This window comes from Camelina sativa, chromosome 13 (genome assembly GCF_000633955.1).
Source record: "Camelina sativa cultivar DH55 chromosome 13, Cs, whole genome shotgun sequence".
NCBI lineage: Eukaryota > Viridiplantae > Streptophyta > Magnoliopsida > Brassicales > Brassicaceae > Camelina > Camelina sativa.
The window spans coordinates 18,671,030-18,691,216 of record NC_025697.1 but is presented as its reverse complement, the minus strand read 5'-3'; the positions used below and the strand labels follow the sequence as shown (position 1 = coordinate 18,691,216).

At 34.5% G+C, this 20,187-nt stretch overlaps 2 protein-coding genes across 2 annotated transcripts; both read right to left on the bottom strand.

Annotated features, from left to right (window-relative positions):
• On the bottom strand, nucleotides 217-1,549 carry LOC104738370 (probable protein phosphatase 2C 54). Its single transcript, XM_019234836.1, has 2 exons — nucleotides 1,158-1,549; nucleotides 217-748 (listed from the first exon to the last, which is right to left on the bottom strand). Exons 1-2 carry the CDS (start codon nucleotides 1,294-1,296, stop codon nucleotides 249-251), a joined length of 639 nt encoding a protein of 212 aa, XP_019090381.1. The 5' UTR covers nucleotides 1,297-1,549; the 3' UTR covers nucleotides 217-248.
• Nucleotides 7,568-8,263, bottom strand: LOC104738369 (long chain acyl-CoA synthetase 5-like). The gene is made up of 4 exons (XM_010458554.1): nucleotides 8,237-8,263; nucleotides 7,953-8,111; nucleotides 7,707-7,826; nucleotides 7,568-7,624 (listed from the first exon to the last, which is right to left on the bottom strand). Exons 1-4 carry the CDS (start codon nucleotides 8,261-8,263, stop codon nucleotides 7,568-7,570), a joined length of 363 nt encoding a protein of 120 aa, XP_010456856.1.

Here is a 20,187-nt window from a genome sequence, read left to right as displayed (position 1 = left end):
AAAAAAAAAAAAAAAAAAAAAACATTTTTGTGACTGACGATAGATTATATTTTCTACGGTAGAAAGTATACAATAGTTTCTCTTAGTGATTTGTTTTATTATTAAAATTACAAAAATGGGAAAAGAAAACATTATTTATGTAATTAAACTTAGCATCGTATTTTGTTGTACCACAAAAAAAAAAAAACTAAATAACACAGAAAATCATGCCCACACTAATGCAAAATAAGTGATTTAATTTAATGAATTTAAATGCAACAAAACACTACCTTGTGATGATGAATATGGCATAGAGGCAAAGCTACACCGCCTTGAGAGTAAAGAACCACCCTTGCACCGCCACGGCACAGAACAATCACCTCTTCTTTTCCGACAATCGTAACCACCGCTTCTTCCGCGGTTGTCCCCACTGTCCCCACCGTTTCCGAAAAACACGATCTCATAACTTTATTCCAGTCCGCCGCCGCCCCACAGCCGTAGCATGCTTTTACCTCCTCCTTCACGAGCCGACGCAGCCTGTCCTCGAAGAATTTAGCGAGCCTAAGACCGTCAAAAATTCCGAAAATGTCATAAGACGGAATCTCGTCGACAACGGTGGAAACGGCGGTTGTCATAGCTCTCTGCCGTCCCATGACTGAGACTACTCCGTGGACGGCGTTTGTTCTGCCGTCTTTATCGTTGATTGCCACGTCAGCCATAAGTGCATCGACTAAAACTTGTGTTCCTCCTCCTGATGTCCCAACATCCCCTAAATATGTCGAGATAATTTATTTGTCAAAAAACGTACAATATAGAATTTCTTCACCCCAAAATGTTTTTGCTTTAATCTGAATATTTCGTTGATTGCTACTTTTAGAATTTGTTCTTATGTTATAAGTTATTAACCAAGAAAAAAAAAATAAGTCTTACGTTCAATAAAAATATTCTTTAATAATATATCATAATTTTTTTTTTGTTTGTAAAATTACATTTTAGTTCTTATGTCAAGATTTTGACCAAAAAAAAAAAAAAAAGTTCTTATGTCAAGATAATGATAAAAAAAAAAGAACAAAAAACAGTTTTGTGCTAGATTAGATTCAAACACTCTTGTAAAATTCGAAAAGACGAAATACTATATAAGGACTATCATATATAACTAGTAATTAAGATACGTATACCGTCGTCTTCGATTTTTGGTAATTTCACAGGTCTGTCCTCGCCGCCAACGGTACATCCCGGATCAGCAACTCTTACTCTCTTATTCTCGCTGCAGTCGCCATCTTCGGTGAGTATTGGTGGAGTGATGTCCGATTTCATGATATTTTGACTTCTCTAAAGCCTTTCGCAAACTAACACACCCGTTGAGGTGGGCAAAAAGTGATTTATATACCTAACACATGCTTATGTATATATACTCACATATCTTGTCGTGTCTTTTTTCTTTTGTTATATTGTTATAATGAAAAAAAATGAAAAAAAAAAAAAAATGTAATTTATGACGGTCTAGAGATAGCCACTTCGGATACGTTTTTTCATGGAACAAGAAAAGTACTTAAAAATAGAAACCGTAATCTAGACACCTTGGTAGACCGCATTGTTTGTGATTATATATGTGGCTATTCAAATATCTTTGTTTTTTTTCTTTTTTTGTCTACTAGTCAAGTGGTCTATACACTTCGTTAACCCAAACATGGGAGATCGACTCCATCAAAGGGTCGGTGAGAACATTGAAGACTTGGCCAAGTTGGCCTAATCAGGTTAATAAAACTCTCGTCGACTTTGCTATAATTTTCAAAATACTAGGTTTATTATTATATTCTATGACAACCAGAACGCTTTTTTTTTTTTTTTGGTTTTTTCACCATGCTTAAGTAGTTAAATATACATATAGATAACTATAGGTGAGGAAAATTTTGCCCAAAAAAAAAAGTAAGAAAATATATCTCCTAATAATAATTCGGAAGCACAATTAAGAAATACTCTTACTAAAAGTAGTTAATTACAATAAAATCAAATACTATTATAAACTACATAACAAAATAAAACCAATCATTAAGAATATTTAAATTATTAATTATTTTTAACTCATTCATGATATTTTGAGTTACGGGTAAAATCCAAAATTCTTTCTAAAAAAATTATTTAACATACAGTTATTAAAAATCACTTTTTCTAAACAAAACATAAATATCATTTTCTAAAAAAAATCAGACTTATAGCTATTATTAATCAACTTATATTTATTAAATACTATCTCCTTATAAAGAAGCGAACATTTGTGAAACTATATTTAAAAATGGTGGAAAATTTAAATTTGAAGTTTGATTAAGAAAAAACAGTTTATTTATAAATTCTAAAATTCAAGCTTAAATTAAATTTTTTAAAGAATATAATAAATATTTAACATATAAAAAAATTATTCAAATATATTTAACATATTTATAACAGACGACAATTTAAATATAATGAGTTATGTGAGAAAATGAGTTATGATTTTTATAACGGATGACATTTTAAATATAAAATGTTAAAATTTTAAATGATGAAAATGTTTAAAAAAAGTAATAAAACATATTAAAAGTTATTTTAATATATAAAAATATTTATAAATTTTGTGTAAAATAAAATTCAATCTATGCTATAGCATGAATACCGATCTAATATATATCTATATGGATATTACAAAATAAATTTTGTAAGAATCCATCAACATTATTCTTAACTCTAATAAAATATGTCTAGTATCAAAAATATATATTCTTTTCTTATTCTTGTAAACAAATGATCTAAAAATCTACAAAATATCCAAACTTGATTGAGGAAATATCTCTCTCTTTTCCATTGATTCACTAGTATACGTCGAATAGTTCAAATGAGTAAAGCATTTGTAATTATATAAGGTTTATAGAAAGAAACAAAAAAGAACATCATATGCCTGCGAATGGAGGTCCGTCCACTTACAGACACATATGACGAGTGAAACGACACACGTCTGTTTCATAACTTGCATGCATATTTGTTCGTCAACTTGCATATGTTTCAAAAAGCTCCAATTGAAAGAAAAAATGCAAAGGAAGAAACGGCGACAACAATGCTTAGTTTTATGAAACGGATAGGTAGAAGATTATAAATTTCTCTTTTTAAGGACTGTTGATTAATTGGAATACATTTGAGCAGGATAATGATCCACCAAAAAATCCAAAATGGGTTTCCATGATGTTCGTTGGTTAACTTTATGCGACTATTATATAAGCACTTTTTTTTTTTAAGCAGCTAAGCACCAAAATTACAAAAATATAAATTTAAAATATCAGGAAAGAGCTCCAAAATTAATTTCAATTATCAGGAAATAGCTCTTAAAATGAATTTAAAGTAGATTTTCTAAAACTATGTATTACAGTTTCTTTTTGTTAAATGAAAATAAACATTTCACTGAGTTAAAAAAAAAAAAAATATCCTAAACTAGCGCTATTTTAAGTTTTTATTCCAAAGTTAGCACATATTTTCAACTTTTCCAAATGTAGCATTTTTAATATAAAAATATTAATTGAAAATTAAAATTTGGAAACGGAGTGATTGTGTCATCCAAAAAGGTTTACGTTTCTTACATCTCAACTCAATTATGCTGCTCTGATGGATTGGCCGTAGTCTCCGCCTCTATGTTACAGACGGTGGTGGTAAAATCAAATTCACAATTTGAGATTTCTCCGGCAAAATCTGTGTTCAATCCTTTCATCCGAGATTTTCATTATTAGTTCATCCTCATCAATTTTTGTAAGAAATGCCAAGACGATTTGGTTATTCGATTCACCGTACTCCACCGCTTTAGCCGCTACAAACTCCGCCGTAGCAAGAAAACCCAACCAAACTTTACTCTGGACTCACGACGAGACTCTTTGTAACTGTGGTCCTCTTAAAACTGAATCAACTCACGGGGAAGAGATCGCCGTCGTCGTCTCAGCTTGTTCTGATGTTGACTGGTCATCTATCTCGATTTGGCTTTTATATAATCAAATGGAAGAGTTGGATTAGAACCTTGCGCTTATCTCAGGCTGTTCTCTCACACGAATGCCTCCAAATTCGAATAATCACTATCAAGAGGACGAAGATGAGGATTATGGAGATGAAGATGAAGAGAGACATAGCAAATTGAGGAGTATTAACTACATAATGACAAGATCTGGTACAATTTATATAGATTTGCTGGAGTTGGTGGATCGATGACTCTTGTCATGAAGACAAAGAGAGATCTTGAAGAGGAAAAGGAACAACTATGGAGATGGTGGTGAGAGGCAGAGGAAAGGAGCAAGAGCCATGGTAGCAGATATTAGAGTGTTGATGAAAATTTTATGGTAATGGAGAAGAAGAAGGTGGATTTTGCGAAGGAGACAATGAGGCTTCATAAGGAGATGGAGATTAGAATGATTGATTTGATTAAGACTTTTAAAGCTCAACTTCTTTAGTTTTTTCAACTCTTCCTTTGATTCCTCCTCTTTCTAAAGAGAAGAAATTATTAATTAAGCCAATAAAATAGAAGATTATGCTATGTTTATTGTTCTTCTTCTCTCTTTTAGTTCTGTGGACTAAACTGGAAATCCAAAGTTAGCTGGTTTCAGACATTTAGGAAGATCTTCATACAATCCTTCCCGAATTTCATACAATCCTTCCTTAATTTCAAATAATGTTTCCTGAAGTTCAATCACAAGTAAAACAAAGTGCTAACAGAAACATGTGACACTATTATGATGCATACAAGTACCAAAACAATCTATAAAAGCTTCACAAGTTCCATACTAGATCACATAGCTTGAAAAAATCTCCAAGCTCTGTTTCCTGCGATAAAAGTTGAATTTTATCAGAGAATATGTTTCAGGAAAGTCTTCTTGAATTCTCAATAGTGCTTCCTGAATTTTTAAATGTGACTAAGAAAAACATCAATATACAAGAAACAACAATAAACAACACACAAGCAATAAGCAATAAAGATGAAAACATGGTATAAGACTAAGACTATAAGTGTTAGCAATAAGCAACTGAGTACTTATCAATCACTCTCTTAATAAGAAATTATTAATTAAGCCAATCACTCTCTTCAGTTCTTTCAAGCTTTGGCACTTAGTACGATGCTCAAGCTGTATATATCTCCAACCATAGAAACATATAAGATGTTTTTGTTTAACTCACAAAAGAAACACTTCAAAAGTACGGATCTAAGCCAAAATGAAACAACCTGATCAACAAAATTGTTAAGCGATTCAATACAAAGCCTCTTCAGCCTTTCATTCTCTCCAGATTCCAAATTCTATTTAGAACAATTTAGATACCTCAACAAAGACTAGCAAATATGATGAATGCAAAGCTAAAATAAAACATCATCAACAAACCCTTCTTTAAGAGGTTTATTGCTAATCTCAAGAACCTCTCTTCTGCTGATATCAACATCAACCTCATTCAACCTGCTTCTAAAATCCTAAGAGAAACAAAATCATGAGCTATATATGCTGAATCCTTCTAACGACTTAATAATCACTTCAATGCATTACGAGAGTCAAATTTTAAAATATGTATGGATTTGTTAGTACCAGTTTCAGTCACCAAAATTCCTCATGGCGAAGAACACTTCCGCAGCTTCAGAAACAATCTTCGATTATGTTAGTAATAGGAGAAATCGTGTTTCAACGACAGATAGAATAACTAGAAGACGGAGAAAAGCTCTTTCAGTGTAAATCTGATCGAATCAACGAAGAGAGGATACGACGAGCCGTTTCGATCCGATACTGCTGGAAAAGAACTCGAAGATTTTATAGCTTTTGTGTCGCTCTTTCTCTCCGGTGATGGGAATCGCATGCGGAGCTTTTTGGGTTGAGAAGATGAATCTTGTCGGTGGACGCAGAGAAGAGACGACATAACCTTTAGTTTTATAAATAATTTAGATTTTTCCAAAAATTAATAATATATAAATTTGTGCTAGTTTTGGAATATTTGAGAAACTGTGCTAGATTTGGAACAAAAACTTAAATGTGTGCTATTTTTGTCAATTGTCCAAAAAAAATGTAAAAATTTTCAACCAAAACTTTTTAGAAGAAAACCAGAATTGTTGTTTTTTTTTTTGACAACCAAAAAAAAAAGTACCGGACCGGTTTTCTGATTAGGCATGGTATCGTTCGAATTATCCAATCGTTAGAACGGTTAAGCCGTAAAATAAACAAAAGTTCTAATAACATATTGGAGTTCAATTTTACCAAAAGTCTAATAGTATTGGAGTTTTCACAGAATTGAATTCATAAATTTCAGCAATCGAAAAAGTTGAATAGATTCACGTGTCTCTATAGAGTTGGTTCACCAAATTGTAACACCAAAGTTTCGATCACATGACGTTTGTATAGTAACGGTCACTTAAACCGTTCATTGTTCATTGTTCATAATGACAGAACCACGTCACATTTCCTCCCCAAAGGGGTTTTCTTACCGCAAGTATTTTTTTTGGTTCTTTATTAAGAAAAGGTGCTTTTTAATTTATTGATCGAAAGATAGAAATTGTCAGGGTGAACAGATTCAGTTAACTAAACGGGAATGAATAAACAAGAAGAATTAAATAGTGTATTCTGTCTTGAGCACCGCTTCTAGCTATACTTATACGCCGCTTCGTTATATTGGCGAAGGATGTGTTTGTACTCAATCCAGCCCAACATGATTTTTACACCATTCTGGATTTGTCGATCTTTCGTTGACGAAATGAGGGTTTTAAAACCACCCTTGAAGCATTCTTATCAATATGCCATATGGCTCAAGTTTTAAATATCTTTCCGTGCTTTCAATGAAAACGGGATGGATAGAGATAGAGAGATCGATGCATCAATGATCAAACTTATCGACCAACAACATCCGCAATCGCTTCAGCACCATTCACATGTCGGGCACGGACGCTTATGCTGATGGTCTTTGCTATTGGTTTCACATCCGAAGCATAGACTACGTAATTCTTTTGTTGTAACTTTCAGTTTAAAATCAGCTCATTTTCAATACTTTAAACTCTAAATGTTGTATTTATTGTACAAAGGTTTTTTTGGTTAACAAATTTTATATCATACAAAAACAAACGATACATATCAAACACCATCAGCATAAGCAAAACATCATCAAGTCGGCAGTCGCGATCCGAGACAAGAAAGCTCTATTCCGTTTATCTTTAAAAAAAAACAAACACCATATTGGATCCTTATAACTTATTGACATTTACTTACCAACTTATTGACACAATTACCTAATTACATTAATCCATTAGTGACGACATTTACTTACCAATCACAAAAATTTACTTTCCAATTACACTCAAATCCATAATGACATGTCTAATAACCCAATTCATACCATTTTCTCTACGATTGCGAGATATATTCCGTGTCCAAGTTTGGAACCATACGTGAAACCTTTTAAAGGAAGTAAAAATCAAAAGTACATGTTGTAGCATGTCAAGTTGCTATGTAATATCTCCAATCTGGTGCGCAAGCTTCTCAAAATATCAATATAAACTTATTTAGTGTCTTAATGTCTTATGCAACAATGAATTAGATAAGTAGAAGGAAAACTACTGTCCGGAAGCTTGACCTTCCTTTGTTGTCTTGTACACTTCATCTATCACACTCTGTTCAATAACGCCAATAGAAAGTGATATTAAAACCTAAATCTTTTAAGCTTGATAAAGCCTAATGTTTTAATATTATTACCTGATAGTATTTGAGCAATTGAGGCCTCTTCTTTTTGTAAGTTGGACTAAGAAGATCTCTTTCCATGTCGAAAGCAACTGGTTCTAGATGAACAGCTTTAATGATCTCAAAACCCTTCAACTACAAATGCATAGAGTTAAAAACCAAAAGAAAGTTCCAAATAAAGAGGAGAAAGAGAAAAATAAGAAAACATTTTTCTCTTTAGCGGTTTTAACGAGCTCGCCAAGTCTCTTTAGCGGTTTTAACGAGATCGCCAAGTATGAATGCTTTTGCCTTTGCGTTTTGGCAGATGGAGTTGAAGTCTCCATTTACTCCATTCTCCACGGCCCATCGTTCAAGAGTTTGCTGGGCCGGGTTAGCAACTGGGACAAGGAAGGACTCAAAGCTGTTTCCATACACCCATACCTATAAAAAAAATCATATTGATATAACTTAATGCTGATGAAGATGTCAGTTAATTAATATTAGGAATCCCATACAAAAGTGAGATGATGAATTTCTTATATAATATGAGAAGATTTTTTTCTAACTTTGTCTGCCAATACGACATTTGGCATTTTATATTTGTGACACATGTCTTTTCATTATTCTTGAAATAAATATTTTTTTTATATACTTTATTTTATTTATATCTTATATGGTGTATAGTTTTCTTTTAAAAATAGATTTTATCCAACTTTTAGTTTTAACATATAATCTATATTAACATTTTGAAGTACATTTTGGTTTATGCCCTTTAAGTTTTGCTTATTTAATTTGTTTTATTTACAACATTAAACCCTAACGATTTTTCTAAAATAACATATCCTAGAAACTCAATTAATGGAACTATTTAAATCGACCTAATTTGATACGTTTATTGTCATAAATAGATTGACAACATTTATACATTTCGATTTTTCCAAAAACAATTCTACGCATTAAATTTTTAATCCCATAAAAAACTTTAAAACTATTTTAATAGATCTTTAGAGACTTTATGATCTCTTAAATTTAAATGACACAACCGTATTTGAGTAACAAATGATTACAATCGCAATTATTATTATAACATTAATAAAGTTCATAAAAACGGAAACCCAAATTTAGAAACCCAAATCGGATATATTTACCTTTAGCATCAAGAAATACATTTAATATAGTATATATCGTGTTAAGAAACTGAATATTATTATGCGATATTGTTATCAAATCAAATAGGAAAAATTAAAATCTCTCTTTACTGCTACGGATCGTAAACTCCTTGCTCATCAATCATTTTCCATGTATAAATATCAACTTCACAAACGAAACACAACACCCACAACCAAAACCACTAATATGACGGTTTGTTGTTATATGGCGGGACATGTTATTAACATGACAGTTTGAATTAACATTAGTATAAATATAACATATTATTAATTCGGTTTTGAAACACGGGTTAAATCTTCATTTAATTATTTGGTCAATACCACTAATATTAGAATATTAGACATATTAAATCAGGGTAATATTACTAAAATTTTGTAAAACAATTAAATAATTGGTAAAATTGTGACTTAATCCGACAATAGCTTAGAAATTACATTTTTATGTATTTATTTCTCCTATTATTGTTCTCATAATTGACAATACAAACAAAATTATTATTTAACCAAACAAAACAAACTAAATATAAAAAACAAATAATAATTAAAATTTTATTATTTTTAAAAAAATTATCATGCGGTATACCGCAGGTTAAAATCTAGTATATTTCATAATGAAAGCATATACCATATAATCTAAAAATAAAACTACTGATCAAAGCAATTAAAACAAAAAAAGTTTCTTACTTTTGAAGTAAAAATTAAAACCAAGTTAATTGATGATAAACTAATTTAAAAATATAGAAGATGTACTACTATATTTAAAAAAATCACATTGTATTCAGTAATCATATATATTGTATTAAAGACAGAACTCAAATAAAATTATATTATATTTAATATTATATAAGTTACGGTTTGACTATTTTTAAAACGTATGTACTAAAATAAAATAAAAATAACATAATGGCATCATAACATAACCTTTAGTTTTAACATATAATATATTTCCTAATGAAAGCATATACCATATAACCTAAAAATAAAACTACTAATCAAAACAATTAAAAAGAAAAAAGTTTTTCTACTTTTAAAATAAAAATTGAAGCCAAATTAATTTATGATAGACTGATTTAAAAATAGAAAATATGTTCTAATATATTTAAAAAATTACATTATATTCAATAATCATATATATTGTATTGAAGACAAAACTCAGATAAAATTAAATTATATTTAATATTCTATAAGTTACAGTTTAGCTGTCTTTAAAACGTATGTACTAAAGAAAATAAAAATAGCATTAATCATCCCATTAAATAGTAGAAAGCAATAGTTTCACAAAATAATTTAATGGTAATTATACTATTTATTTTAAAATGATTAGAAAATAGAGATATTATATTGAATCTAAAAAGCATTAAATTTGACACACTTCTCTTTTCATGAAATTTATTCAAAATTTAATGCAAGATATAGTATAAGATATTTCATAAATTTTTATGACATGAGCCATATTTTAATATGCATTATTCCAAATTTTTTTATATTAAGAGTGATTACAAGATTAGAGAGTAAACACTAGAGCATATGATAAATCTTGAATACACTTATTAATTATTCAAAATAATCATTGGTGATTCTTCTGTTACCTTGTAAAACATATTGTCTAGATTCATAATCTCATTAGTATAGTACAAAATTCAGGTTTTAGAAGTTTAGTTTATTGATTGGATGAATTTGAGTCGGTCTGATTTTTTTTTCTCACATATCTTATTTTAAAATCATCAAAATCTTATGGAAAGTCATCATATAGATATTATAAGTTCAAATATAGTTAATTAAAAAAAAATTAGATGTAAGTTAAAATAAATTATAAATGTAGTTATGTCAGAAAAATAATTGGATTGTATATATTGTTGATATCAATTTTTCTGATTTTGTCTTCCCTTCCATTACATGTTGGAGAGTTCTTTTTTATAATTAAAAGAACATAATGAATAAGAATAGAGACAAAGACCGAGAAATAACCAATCATCATAGAAGTATAACACATTTTAAGCATTCATATAGAGTTTCTAATTTACAAGAAATTTGTTAGGAGACTAATTGAAGAAAATCAAACCGTAGCAACTTATTGTGGATTCAAAAAGAAAACCAAATATTAAGATTGGGTTAAAGAATATACAAATTTGTAAAACCAATCGCAAAAAGATTAATATTTATCAATTATTTTTCTTTACGATTGAGACTACACATAATTTTTATTTATTTATTTTCATGGTTACTGAGTTACGATAATAATTTTCTGGTTATAGAGATCTAGCGAATTATCATATAAGTCTTAGTCCGACCCATATATTAAAGCTTTGGAAAAGATGTAGGGAAATATGAGATTTATCTGGTAATATTTGTAAACTATTTTCAATACTTAATTTTCGTTTTGAATGTCTGATATATGGTCTTTACACAAACATTATGTGTGCTAAGACTATCTCCAATATATATTCTATGTTTTACTCTAAAATAGAACATAGTTTTTTTCAATGTATCAATCTATTTTATATTCTAAAATAGAGTTAGTATAAAAAAGTAAAGTTGCATATAGAGTAATCCTACCATTTATTCTATTTTAGAGTAAGATATAGAATTGGGTTAGAGCAAATGTTACTCTATAACAGAGTATTGACTTTAAAATAGAGTGGGGTTGGAGATGCTTTTAGAGCCTAATAATTTATCACAAAACAATAAAATCTAAAACAACAAAATTTTGAGGGATTTAATTACTTCAATCAAAAGAATTTCCATATAATTTTTTATTTTATCTTGCGTCCAAACATTAAGAACCATATGTATAAAGAAACACATATTAAACATTTTAGAAAAATATTCAAATTAAAAATTATATTTCTAAATTTAAGATATATATTAATTATTAATAAAAATAAAATTAAATATATCTCGCGTAAGCCTATTTCTAGTATATAATACGAATATGAGCAGGGATAATGATCCACCGTAACATCCAAAATGGGTTTCCATTGGTAAAATTGAAATCCAGTATATTTTTGGTAAGACCGGTTTTGCTCATTGGTTAATTCTAACTATACAATATCTTGAACGTTTCTATCTCTACTCAATTAATTAGGTTTACGCGAAGGAGAAGAAAAATTATTCTTTTCTTTGAAAGGTTTTGGTTAAAAAATTTAAGTTTAGTGAAATATTTTTATTTTCAATTAAGATTAAAAATTTTGAAAATGAAAAATTCATCTTTCGGAGCTCTTTCATTTACAAAAAAAATTATATAATTTAGGGGCTTAGCTGTTTCAACAAAAAAATGGTTAAAAATTTTAAGTTTAGTGAAATATTTTTATTTTCAGTTAAGATTAAAAATTTTGAAAATGAAAAATTCATCTTTCGGAGCTCTTTCATTTACAAAAAAAATTATATAATTTAGGGGCTTAGCTGTTTCAACCAAAAAAAAAAAAATTGGTGCTTATATATCCATAATAGTCGCATAAAGTTGACCAACGAACACAATGGAAACCCATTTTGGATGTTACGGTGGATCATTATCCCTGCTCATATTCGTATTATATATTAGAAATAGGCTTACGCGAGATATATTTTATTTTATTTTTATTAATAATTAATATATATCTTAAATTTAGAAATATAATTTTTAATTTGAATTTTTTTCTAAAATGTTTAATATGTGTTCTTTTATACATATGGTTCTTAATGTTATGTTTGGACACAAGATAAAATAAAAAATTATATGGAAATTTTTTTGATTGAAGTAATTAAATCCTTCAAAGTTTTGTTGGATTTATTGTTTTGTGATAAATTATTAGGCTTTAAAAGCATCTCCAACCCCACTCTATTTTAAAGTCAATACTTTGTTATAGAGTAATATTTGCTCTAACCTAATTCTATATCTTACTCTAAAATAGAATAAATGGTAGGATTATTCTATATACAACTTTACTTTTTTACACTAACTCTATTTTAAAATATAAAATAGATTGATAGATTGAAAAAAACTATGTTTTATTTTAGAGTAAAACATAGAATATATATTGGAGTTTGTCATTGTTCATTATGACAAACCCATTATGACAAAGCCACGTTACTACACAAACGTCATGTGATCGAAACTTTGGTGTTACATAGAATATATATTGGAGTTTTCACAGAATTGGATTCATAAATTTCAGCAATTGAAAAAGTCGAACGGAATGGTTTCTTCACGTGTCTCTATAGAGTTGGTTCATTAGATTGACCCGGTCCGGTTCATTGTAACACCAAAGTTTCGATCACATGACGTTTGTGTAGTAACGGTCACATAAACCGTTCATTGTTCATTATGACAAAGCCACGTCACATTTCCTCTCCAAAGGGGTTTTCTTACCGTAAGTCTTTTTTTTTTGTTCTTTATTAAGAAAAAGGTGCTTTTTAATTTATTGATCGAAAGATCAGACATTGTCACGAGATGAACAGATTCAGTTAACTAAATGGGAATGAATAAACAAGAAGAATTAAATACTGTATTCTTTCTTGAGCACCGCTTCTAGCTAGACTGATACGCCGCTTCGTTATATTGCCGAAGGATGTGTTTGTGACTCGATCCACCACAACGTGATTTACACTAGGTCTATTAGCATATAGTTGGTTATACCGGTTAATTCTGGTTATCTTGGTTTAATGTGGATGTATAAATACATCTGGTATGATGTATTGTGTGACTTAAGCTTTGTAATATACAATTGACAGTTAGATAAATAAAGTTCCGTTATCTCTCTCCGATCATCTCTTTCAGCTTCGATTCTGTTGTTCGTCGGACTTTATCATGGTATCAGAACAAGCTCTTTGAGTTTAGCTTAGCTTCCGCATTATCTTCTTTTTCTTTTTGATCGGAGATGAGTTTTCCAGTTTTCTTTTGGATGCAGTTTCTGCAATCTCTTTTTTTCGCGATTTGCGATTTATTCATTGGAATTTGTTTTACTCTCTTGATTCTTTTGCTTCTGGTTTGATTGAGCTTGGGTAACGACGAATCTTGTGTTCGATTTCCCAATTCGTGTTCCAGTTTCATTTTTCGATTGATTTCTTGTTTTCGCATAAAGAATGGGTACTCGTAATCCACCACCAGTTCCGATGACTCAACCACCAGCTCTGCCGCCGTATGAACAACGCTATCAGGTTGACCAATATGATAATCCGTACTATTTGCATAATGTTGATCATGCTGGAATAATTCTTGTTTCGGATCGTCTTAGTACTGCTTCTGATTTTCATTCTTGGCAAAGATCTATGTGGATGGCCTTGAATACTAGGAATAAATTAGGTTTTATTAATGGTACTATAAGAAAACCAGCTGAGGATCATAGGGATTTTGGGGCTTGGTCTTGATGCAATGACATTGTTTCCACTTGGTTGATGAATTCAGTAGATAAAAAGATTGGGCAATCTTTACTTTTCATACCAACAGCAGAAGGTATCTGGAAGAACTTGCTATCTCGTTTTAAGCAAGCTCATGCTCCTAGGATTTTTGATATTGAACAGAAGCTTAGCAAGTTAGTTCAGGGGTCCATGGATATATCAACTTATTATACAACCTTGCTCACTTTATGGGAAGAGTTAAGGAATTATGTTGATTTGCCAGTTTGTACATGTGGTCGGTGTGAATGTGATGCAGCTATTAAATGGGAGAATTTACAGCAGCGTGGCAGGGTGACAAAGTTTCTCATGGGTTTGAACGAAAGCTATGATCAGACTAGAAGACACATTCACATGCTGAAACCGATTCCAAGTATCGAACAAGATTTTAATATGCTGACTCAAGATGAGAGACAGATCAATGTTAAGCCAGTTACTCAGGTTGATAATGTTGCTTTTCAGACTACTGCTCCTCTAGTTGGTGCTACAGAGAATGTTTATATTGCTTCTTATAATACTGCTCGACCAGTACAAAAACCTATGTGTACTCATTGTGGGAAAGTGGGACACTCTGTGCAAAAGTGCTACAAATTAAATGGATTTCCTCCTAGACATGGGAAGATGAATAATGGAGGTTATAATCACAAGGGAAACACATAATTTCAGCTATGGATGCCTATGGTGCAAGTACAACTGAGAATGCCACAATCTCAAATGTCAATGATACCTTATGGGAATGCTATGCAGAATGCGAATGTCGTAGCTCAGAATTATTCTGATATGAGGTCTTATCCGATTGAGGGAGGTTCTTCTTATGGTCCAGTTACTTCACAATATGCACCGCACAATGTGCATGGTGTCAATAACATTCAAGGACTTACACCTCAGCAGGTTGAGAAACTGATTTCACAATTCCAGGCAAATGTTCAGGTACAAGAGCCTGCGGCTTCTTCTTGAAACAACCTGACCCGTTTTTTTTTAATTAATAAATAATAAATAGTAATAATAAATACACTACAACTAGTGGTCCCATACCCACTAGCCACCTAACATCAAACACAACCAACAGCGGAAATAACAGATACCAATATCCAATAAATAATCCAATAAATAATAACCAATAACCAACATTAATTCCAAATCATAAACTAATTATCCAAACAGCATAAACCAGAGAACAAGCAATCATAAACAACATTCTAGGACTCAACTCTAACAAACTAACAGAAGCCAGATAACCAAGCGAACCACTAGAACATCCTCCTCTTCATTGCCTTGATTCCACGATCACACTTTGCCTTTACCTGCACCACAAACACAAATTGCAATGCATGAGTATTTTATAAACACTCAGTAAGGCAATCCTCCCATCTACTGGGCTATACACACAAGCAATAGAGATACCCTAACCATCAAACAACAGTCAACAAACAAACCAGGCTCTTCATCGACCGACACAAAGCTCGCATCGACCGACACCATCAGGGACTAGCATCGACTGACACAAGGAATGCATCGATCGACACAAGGTTCACTTGCATCGACCGATGCTTCCACTTGCATCGATTGACGCATGCTCGACATCACGTGGAAAACCTAATCGCATCGACCGACACCTCCACATAGCATCGACCAATGCTCCAAGGTCAATCCGCGCCGTCCTCGCACTAGCATCGACCGACGCATATAGTGCATCGACTGATGCACATGCCGAGCATCGTTTTCCCCGAAGCTTCTCGCCGGATCTTCGTTCCTACAACCACAAGAATCGATCCCAAGCCACAAGAAAGCTTACTAACGCCTCAAACAACATTCTAACAAGCCTAACAACACAGAAATAAACAGATCATGGCAATCTCTAGCTTAGATAAGCCATGGTCATGCACTTACTTTTGCCAAGAAGATTATGAACCTTAATCACGCAGGAAAACACTTCTAGAAGCCTCCTACAACGCCCTAAGCCTCAGATCTAACCAGAAAAAGCCACCAATCCAGAGAAATCTCCAAGAACACCAAGAACACTCTTCTCTCTTCTCTTTTCTCTCAAAAACGGCCAAAGTCGTCTAATGAGACAAAATAAACGACTTAAGGGTTTTTCCCCTTTTCTCTTTGCCCAATATGCAGCGTTTAACTTAAGTCAAAATGCAGTCACCAATTTAGATTCGTCCTCGAATCTCCATGGCCCGCACTCCTCCGACCGACATACAAAAAGTCACCTCTAGGCGATAGACTCACGCTCCAGGCATCATTTGCTCTCGACTTTTTGGACTCTCCTTTTTACTCACAGGCCTAAACCTTGAGTTTTCTATTGGCTCCTCATCAGACCGAAGCTTGCATGCCATAATATTGGCTCCTCATCGGGCCTAAGCCCGCATGCCATAATATATATAAGGGATTCTAATCCTCGTCTCTCGGGTTGCCACCCTACAGTGCGCCCTCGGATTTTCATCCGAAGTCGATATACCAGCCATACTCCCAAGCCACAAAGTCTTAGAATATGATGGTACTAGGGGAACCTAAGTTCCCCAAGAGTCGCGAGCAAACAATTCTGAACACGTCTGAGTCCTATCCCTATCTAGGTTTCCTTTCCGTGGCTCGCGTAAGATAACACAATGTCTTACCAGCCACATATCCCCTCTCTGGAATACCTCATGACCACACAAGGATCATCTCACTGCCCATCGGGCCGCCACAAAGGCCAAACAAATGTCCTAAACAGGACCGCCACCAAGGCCAAACAAATGTCCTAAANAACAATTCTGAACACGTCTGAGTCCTATCCCTATCTAGGTTTCCTTTCCGTGGCTCGCGTAAGATAACACAATGTCTTACCAGCCACATATCCCCTCTCTGGAATACCTCATGACCACACAAGGATCATCTCACTGCCCATCGGGCCGCCACAAAGACCAAACAAATGTCCTAAACAGGACCGCCACCAAGGCCAAACAAATGTCCTAAACAGGACCGTCACCAAGGCCAAACAAATGTCCTAAACAGGACCGCCACAAAGGCCAAACAAATGTCCTAAAAAAGACCGCCACCAAGGCCACTCTTCCCGAAGGACCGTCACAAAGACCATCTGTCCCGAAGGACCGTCACAAATACCAATTGCCCCGAAGGACCGCCTAAACAGGCACTCTGGCTAAACAGCCTGCCACAAAGGCCATGCAATTGGCTAAACAGCCCAGCACAAAGGCCACACAATTGGCTAAACAGCCCGCCACAAAGGCCACACAATGGCTAAACAGCCCACCACAAAGGCCACACAATAGCTAAATAGCCCGCCGCAGAGGCCACACAATAACTCAAAAGACCGCCACACACGGCGCAACGACTCAAAAGTCCGCCACTAAGGCCACACAAGCCCTCCTCCAAGGCTCTCCGCCACAAAAATGGACGAATTCTAACTCACATAAAACTTTCCATTTTTAGCACTTTCCACTTCTGGAAACTTTCCATTTATAGAAACTTCTAAATCAGGAAACTTTCCTCCAACACACTGCCTCGCGGAAACTTTGTACCCCAAACACCACCTCATTTTGTTACTTAGTCGCACAACCAAACACCCCAAGCGACCAAGTAAACAAGAGAGATGGGCTGGAATACTCCATTCCCGCTCCAGCCACGGATTACATATGGGACCAGGCTAGCCAAGTCGCGGCTTGGATCTCATAACACTTCCTAAACCTTGCCTTCATCCTCGCCTCAGGTTCCCAAGTCTGCTCATCCACACCATCACAGTCCCAAAGGACTCTCATCAAAGGAATCTTCTTCTTCCGAAGTTCCTTGATCCTCCTCCTGAGAACCCTCACTAGTCTCGCCTCCAAAGTCATGTTAGGCTGAAGATCCTCAGGAATCTTAGCCAACAACTGATCATCCTCACGGAGACACTTCCGCAACATAGACACATGGAAAATCTTATGGAATGCTCGCATAACCTCAAGTAATTACAATATATATGTCACCGGCCCAACTTGCTCGATCACTCTGAACGGAGCCATATACCTCGGACTCAACTANCCACTTCTGGAAACTTTCCATTTATAGAAACTTCTAAATCAGGAAACTTTCCTCCAACACACTGCCTCGCGGAAACTTTGTACCCCAAACACCACCTCATTTTGTTACTTAGTCGCACAACCAAACACCCCAAGCGACCAAGTAAACAAGAGAGATGGGCTGGAATACTCCATTCCCGCTCCAGCCACGGATTACATATGGGACCAGGCTAGCCAAGTCGCGGCTTGGATCTCATAACACTTCCTAAACCTTGCCTTCATCCTCGCCTCAGGTTCCCAAGTCTGCTCATCCACACCATCACAGTCCCAAAGGACTCTCATCAAAGGAATCTTCTTCTTCCGAAGTTCCTTGATCCTCCTCCTGAGAACCCTCACTAGTCTCGCCTCCAAAGTCATGTTAGGCTGAAGATCCTCAGGAATCTTAGCCAACAACTGATCATCCTCACGGAGACACTTCCGCAACATAGACACATGGAAAATCTTATGGAATGCTCGCATAACCTCAAGTAATTACAATATATATGTCACCGGCCCAACTTGCTCGATCACTCTGAACGGAGCCATATACCTCGGACTCAACTAAGTCTCAGTCAATGACCTGTTCGGACCCTGCAACATGGCCATATTGAGATACACTCTATCTCCAACCTGAAACTCAAGATCTCTCCTCCTCCTATTGGCATAACTTCTCTGCCGATCCTGAGCGTCCTTCATGTTCAGCTTGAGAACCCGAATCTTCTCCGAGGTCTACTAAACAAAATCTGCTNAATACTCCATTCCCGCTCCAGCCACGGATTACATATGGGACCAGGCTAGCCAAGTCGCGGCTTGGATCTCATAACACTTCCTAAACCTTGCCTTCATCCTCGCCTCAGGTTCCCAAGTCTGCTCATCCACACCATCACAGTCCCAAAGGACTCTCATCAAAGGAATCTTCTTCTTCCGAAGTTCCTTGATCCTCCTCCTGAGAACCCTCACTAGTCTCGCCTCCAAAGTCATGTTAGGCTGAAGATCCTCAGGAATCTTAGCCAACAACTGATCATCCTCACGGAGACACTTCCGCAACATAGACACATGGAAAATCTTATGGAATGCTCGCATAACCTCAAGTAATTACAATATATATGTCACCGGCCCAACTTGCTCGATCACTCTGAACGGAGCCATATACCTCGGACTCAACTAAGTCTCAGTCAATGACCTGTTCGGACCCTGCAACATGGCCATATTGAGATACACTCTATCTCCAACCTGAAACTCAAGATCTCTCCTCCTCCTATTGGCATAACTTCTCTGCCGATCCTGAGCGTCCTTCATGTTCAGCTTGAGAACCCGAATCTTCTCCGAGGTCTACTAAACAAAATCTGCTCCGTACATGCTCCTCTCCCCCACCTGAGTCCTGCATAACGGTGTACGACACGGCCTCCCATACAAATCCTCATAAGGTGCCATTCCGATACTCGCATGGTAACTGTTGTTGTAAGCAAACTCTACCAATCTCAAATGATCTGCCCAATGGTCACCCCAATCCAACACACACATCCTCAGCAAATCCTCCAACGTCTGGATCGTCCTCTATGACTGTCCGTCAGTCTGGGGATGATAAGCTGTACTCATATGCACCTTAGTGCCCATCTCTCCCTGAAATGCCCTCCAGAACACCGAAGTAAACTTGGAATCCCTATCAGACACAATACTCGCTTGCACCCCATGCAACCTGACTATCTCCTTCACATACTTCTTCAAGACCGCTGCTCCATCAGTCTTCTTAATGGCCAGAAAATGTGCCGACTTAGTCAACCGGTCCAGAATGACCCAAATAGCATCAAACGTCATGGACACTGGCAAACCCACTAGAAAGTCCATAGTAATCATATCCCACTTCCACTCTGGAATGGGAAGACTCTTCAGCAAACCACCTGGTACCTGATGCTCAGCCTTCACTAGCTGACA

Excerpts from the sequence above, each read along its gene's own strand:
- LOC104738369 (XM_010458554.1), bottom strand. The coding sequence starts at position 8,263 with ATGCCAAATGTCGTATTGGCAGACAAA. Across the intron at positions 8,112-8,236 it reads ATGTCGTATTGGCAGACAAA|GTATGGGTGTATGGAAACAG; the intron begins GTTAGAAAAAAA and ends TTTTTTTTATAG. Across the intron at positions 7,625-7,706 it reads AATTGCTCAAATACTATCAG|AGTGTGATAGATGAAGTGTA; the intron begins GTAATAATATTA and ends GTTATTGAACAG.
- LOC104738370 (XM_019234836.1), bottom strand. The coding sequence starts at position 1,296 with ATGAAATCGGACATCACTCCACCAATACTCACCGAAGATGGCGACTGC. Across the intron at positions 749-1,157 it reads ACCAAAAATCGAAGACGACG|GGGATGTTGGGACATCAGGA; the intron begins GTATACGTATCT and ends CGACATATTTAG.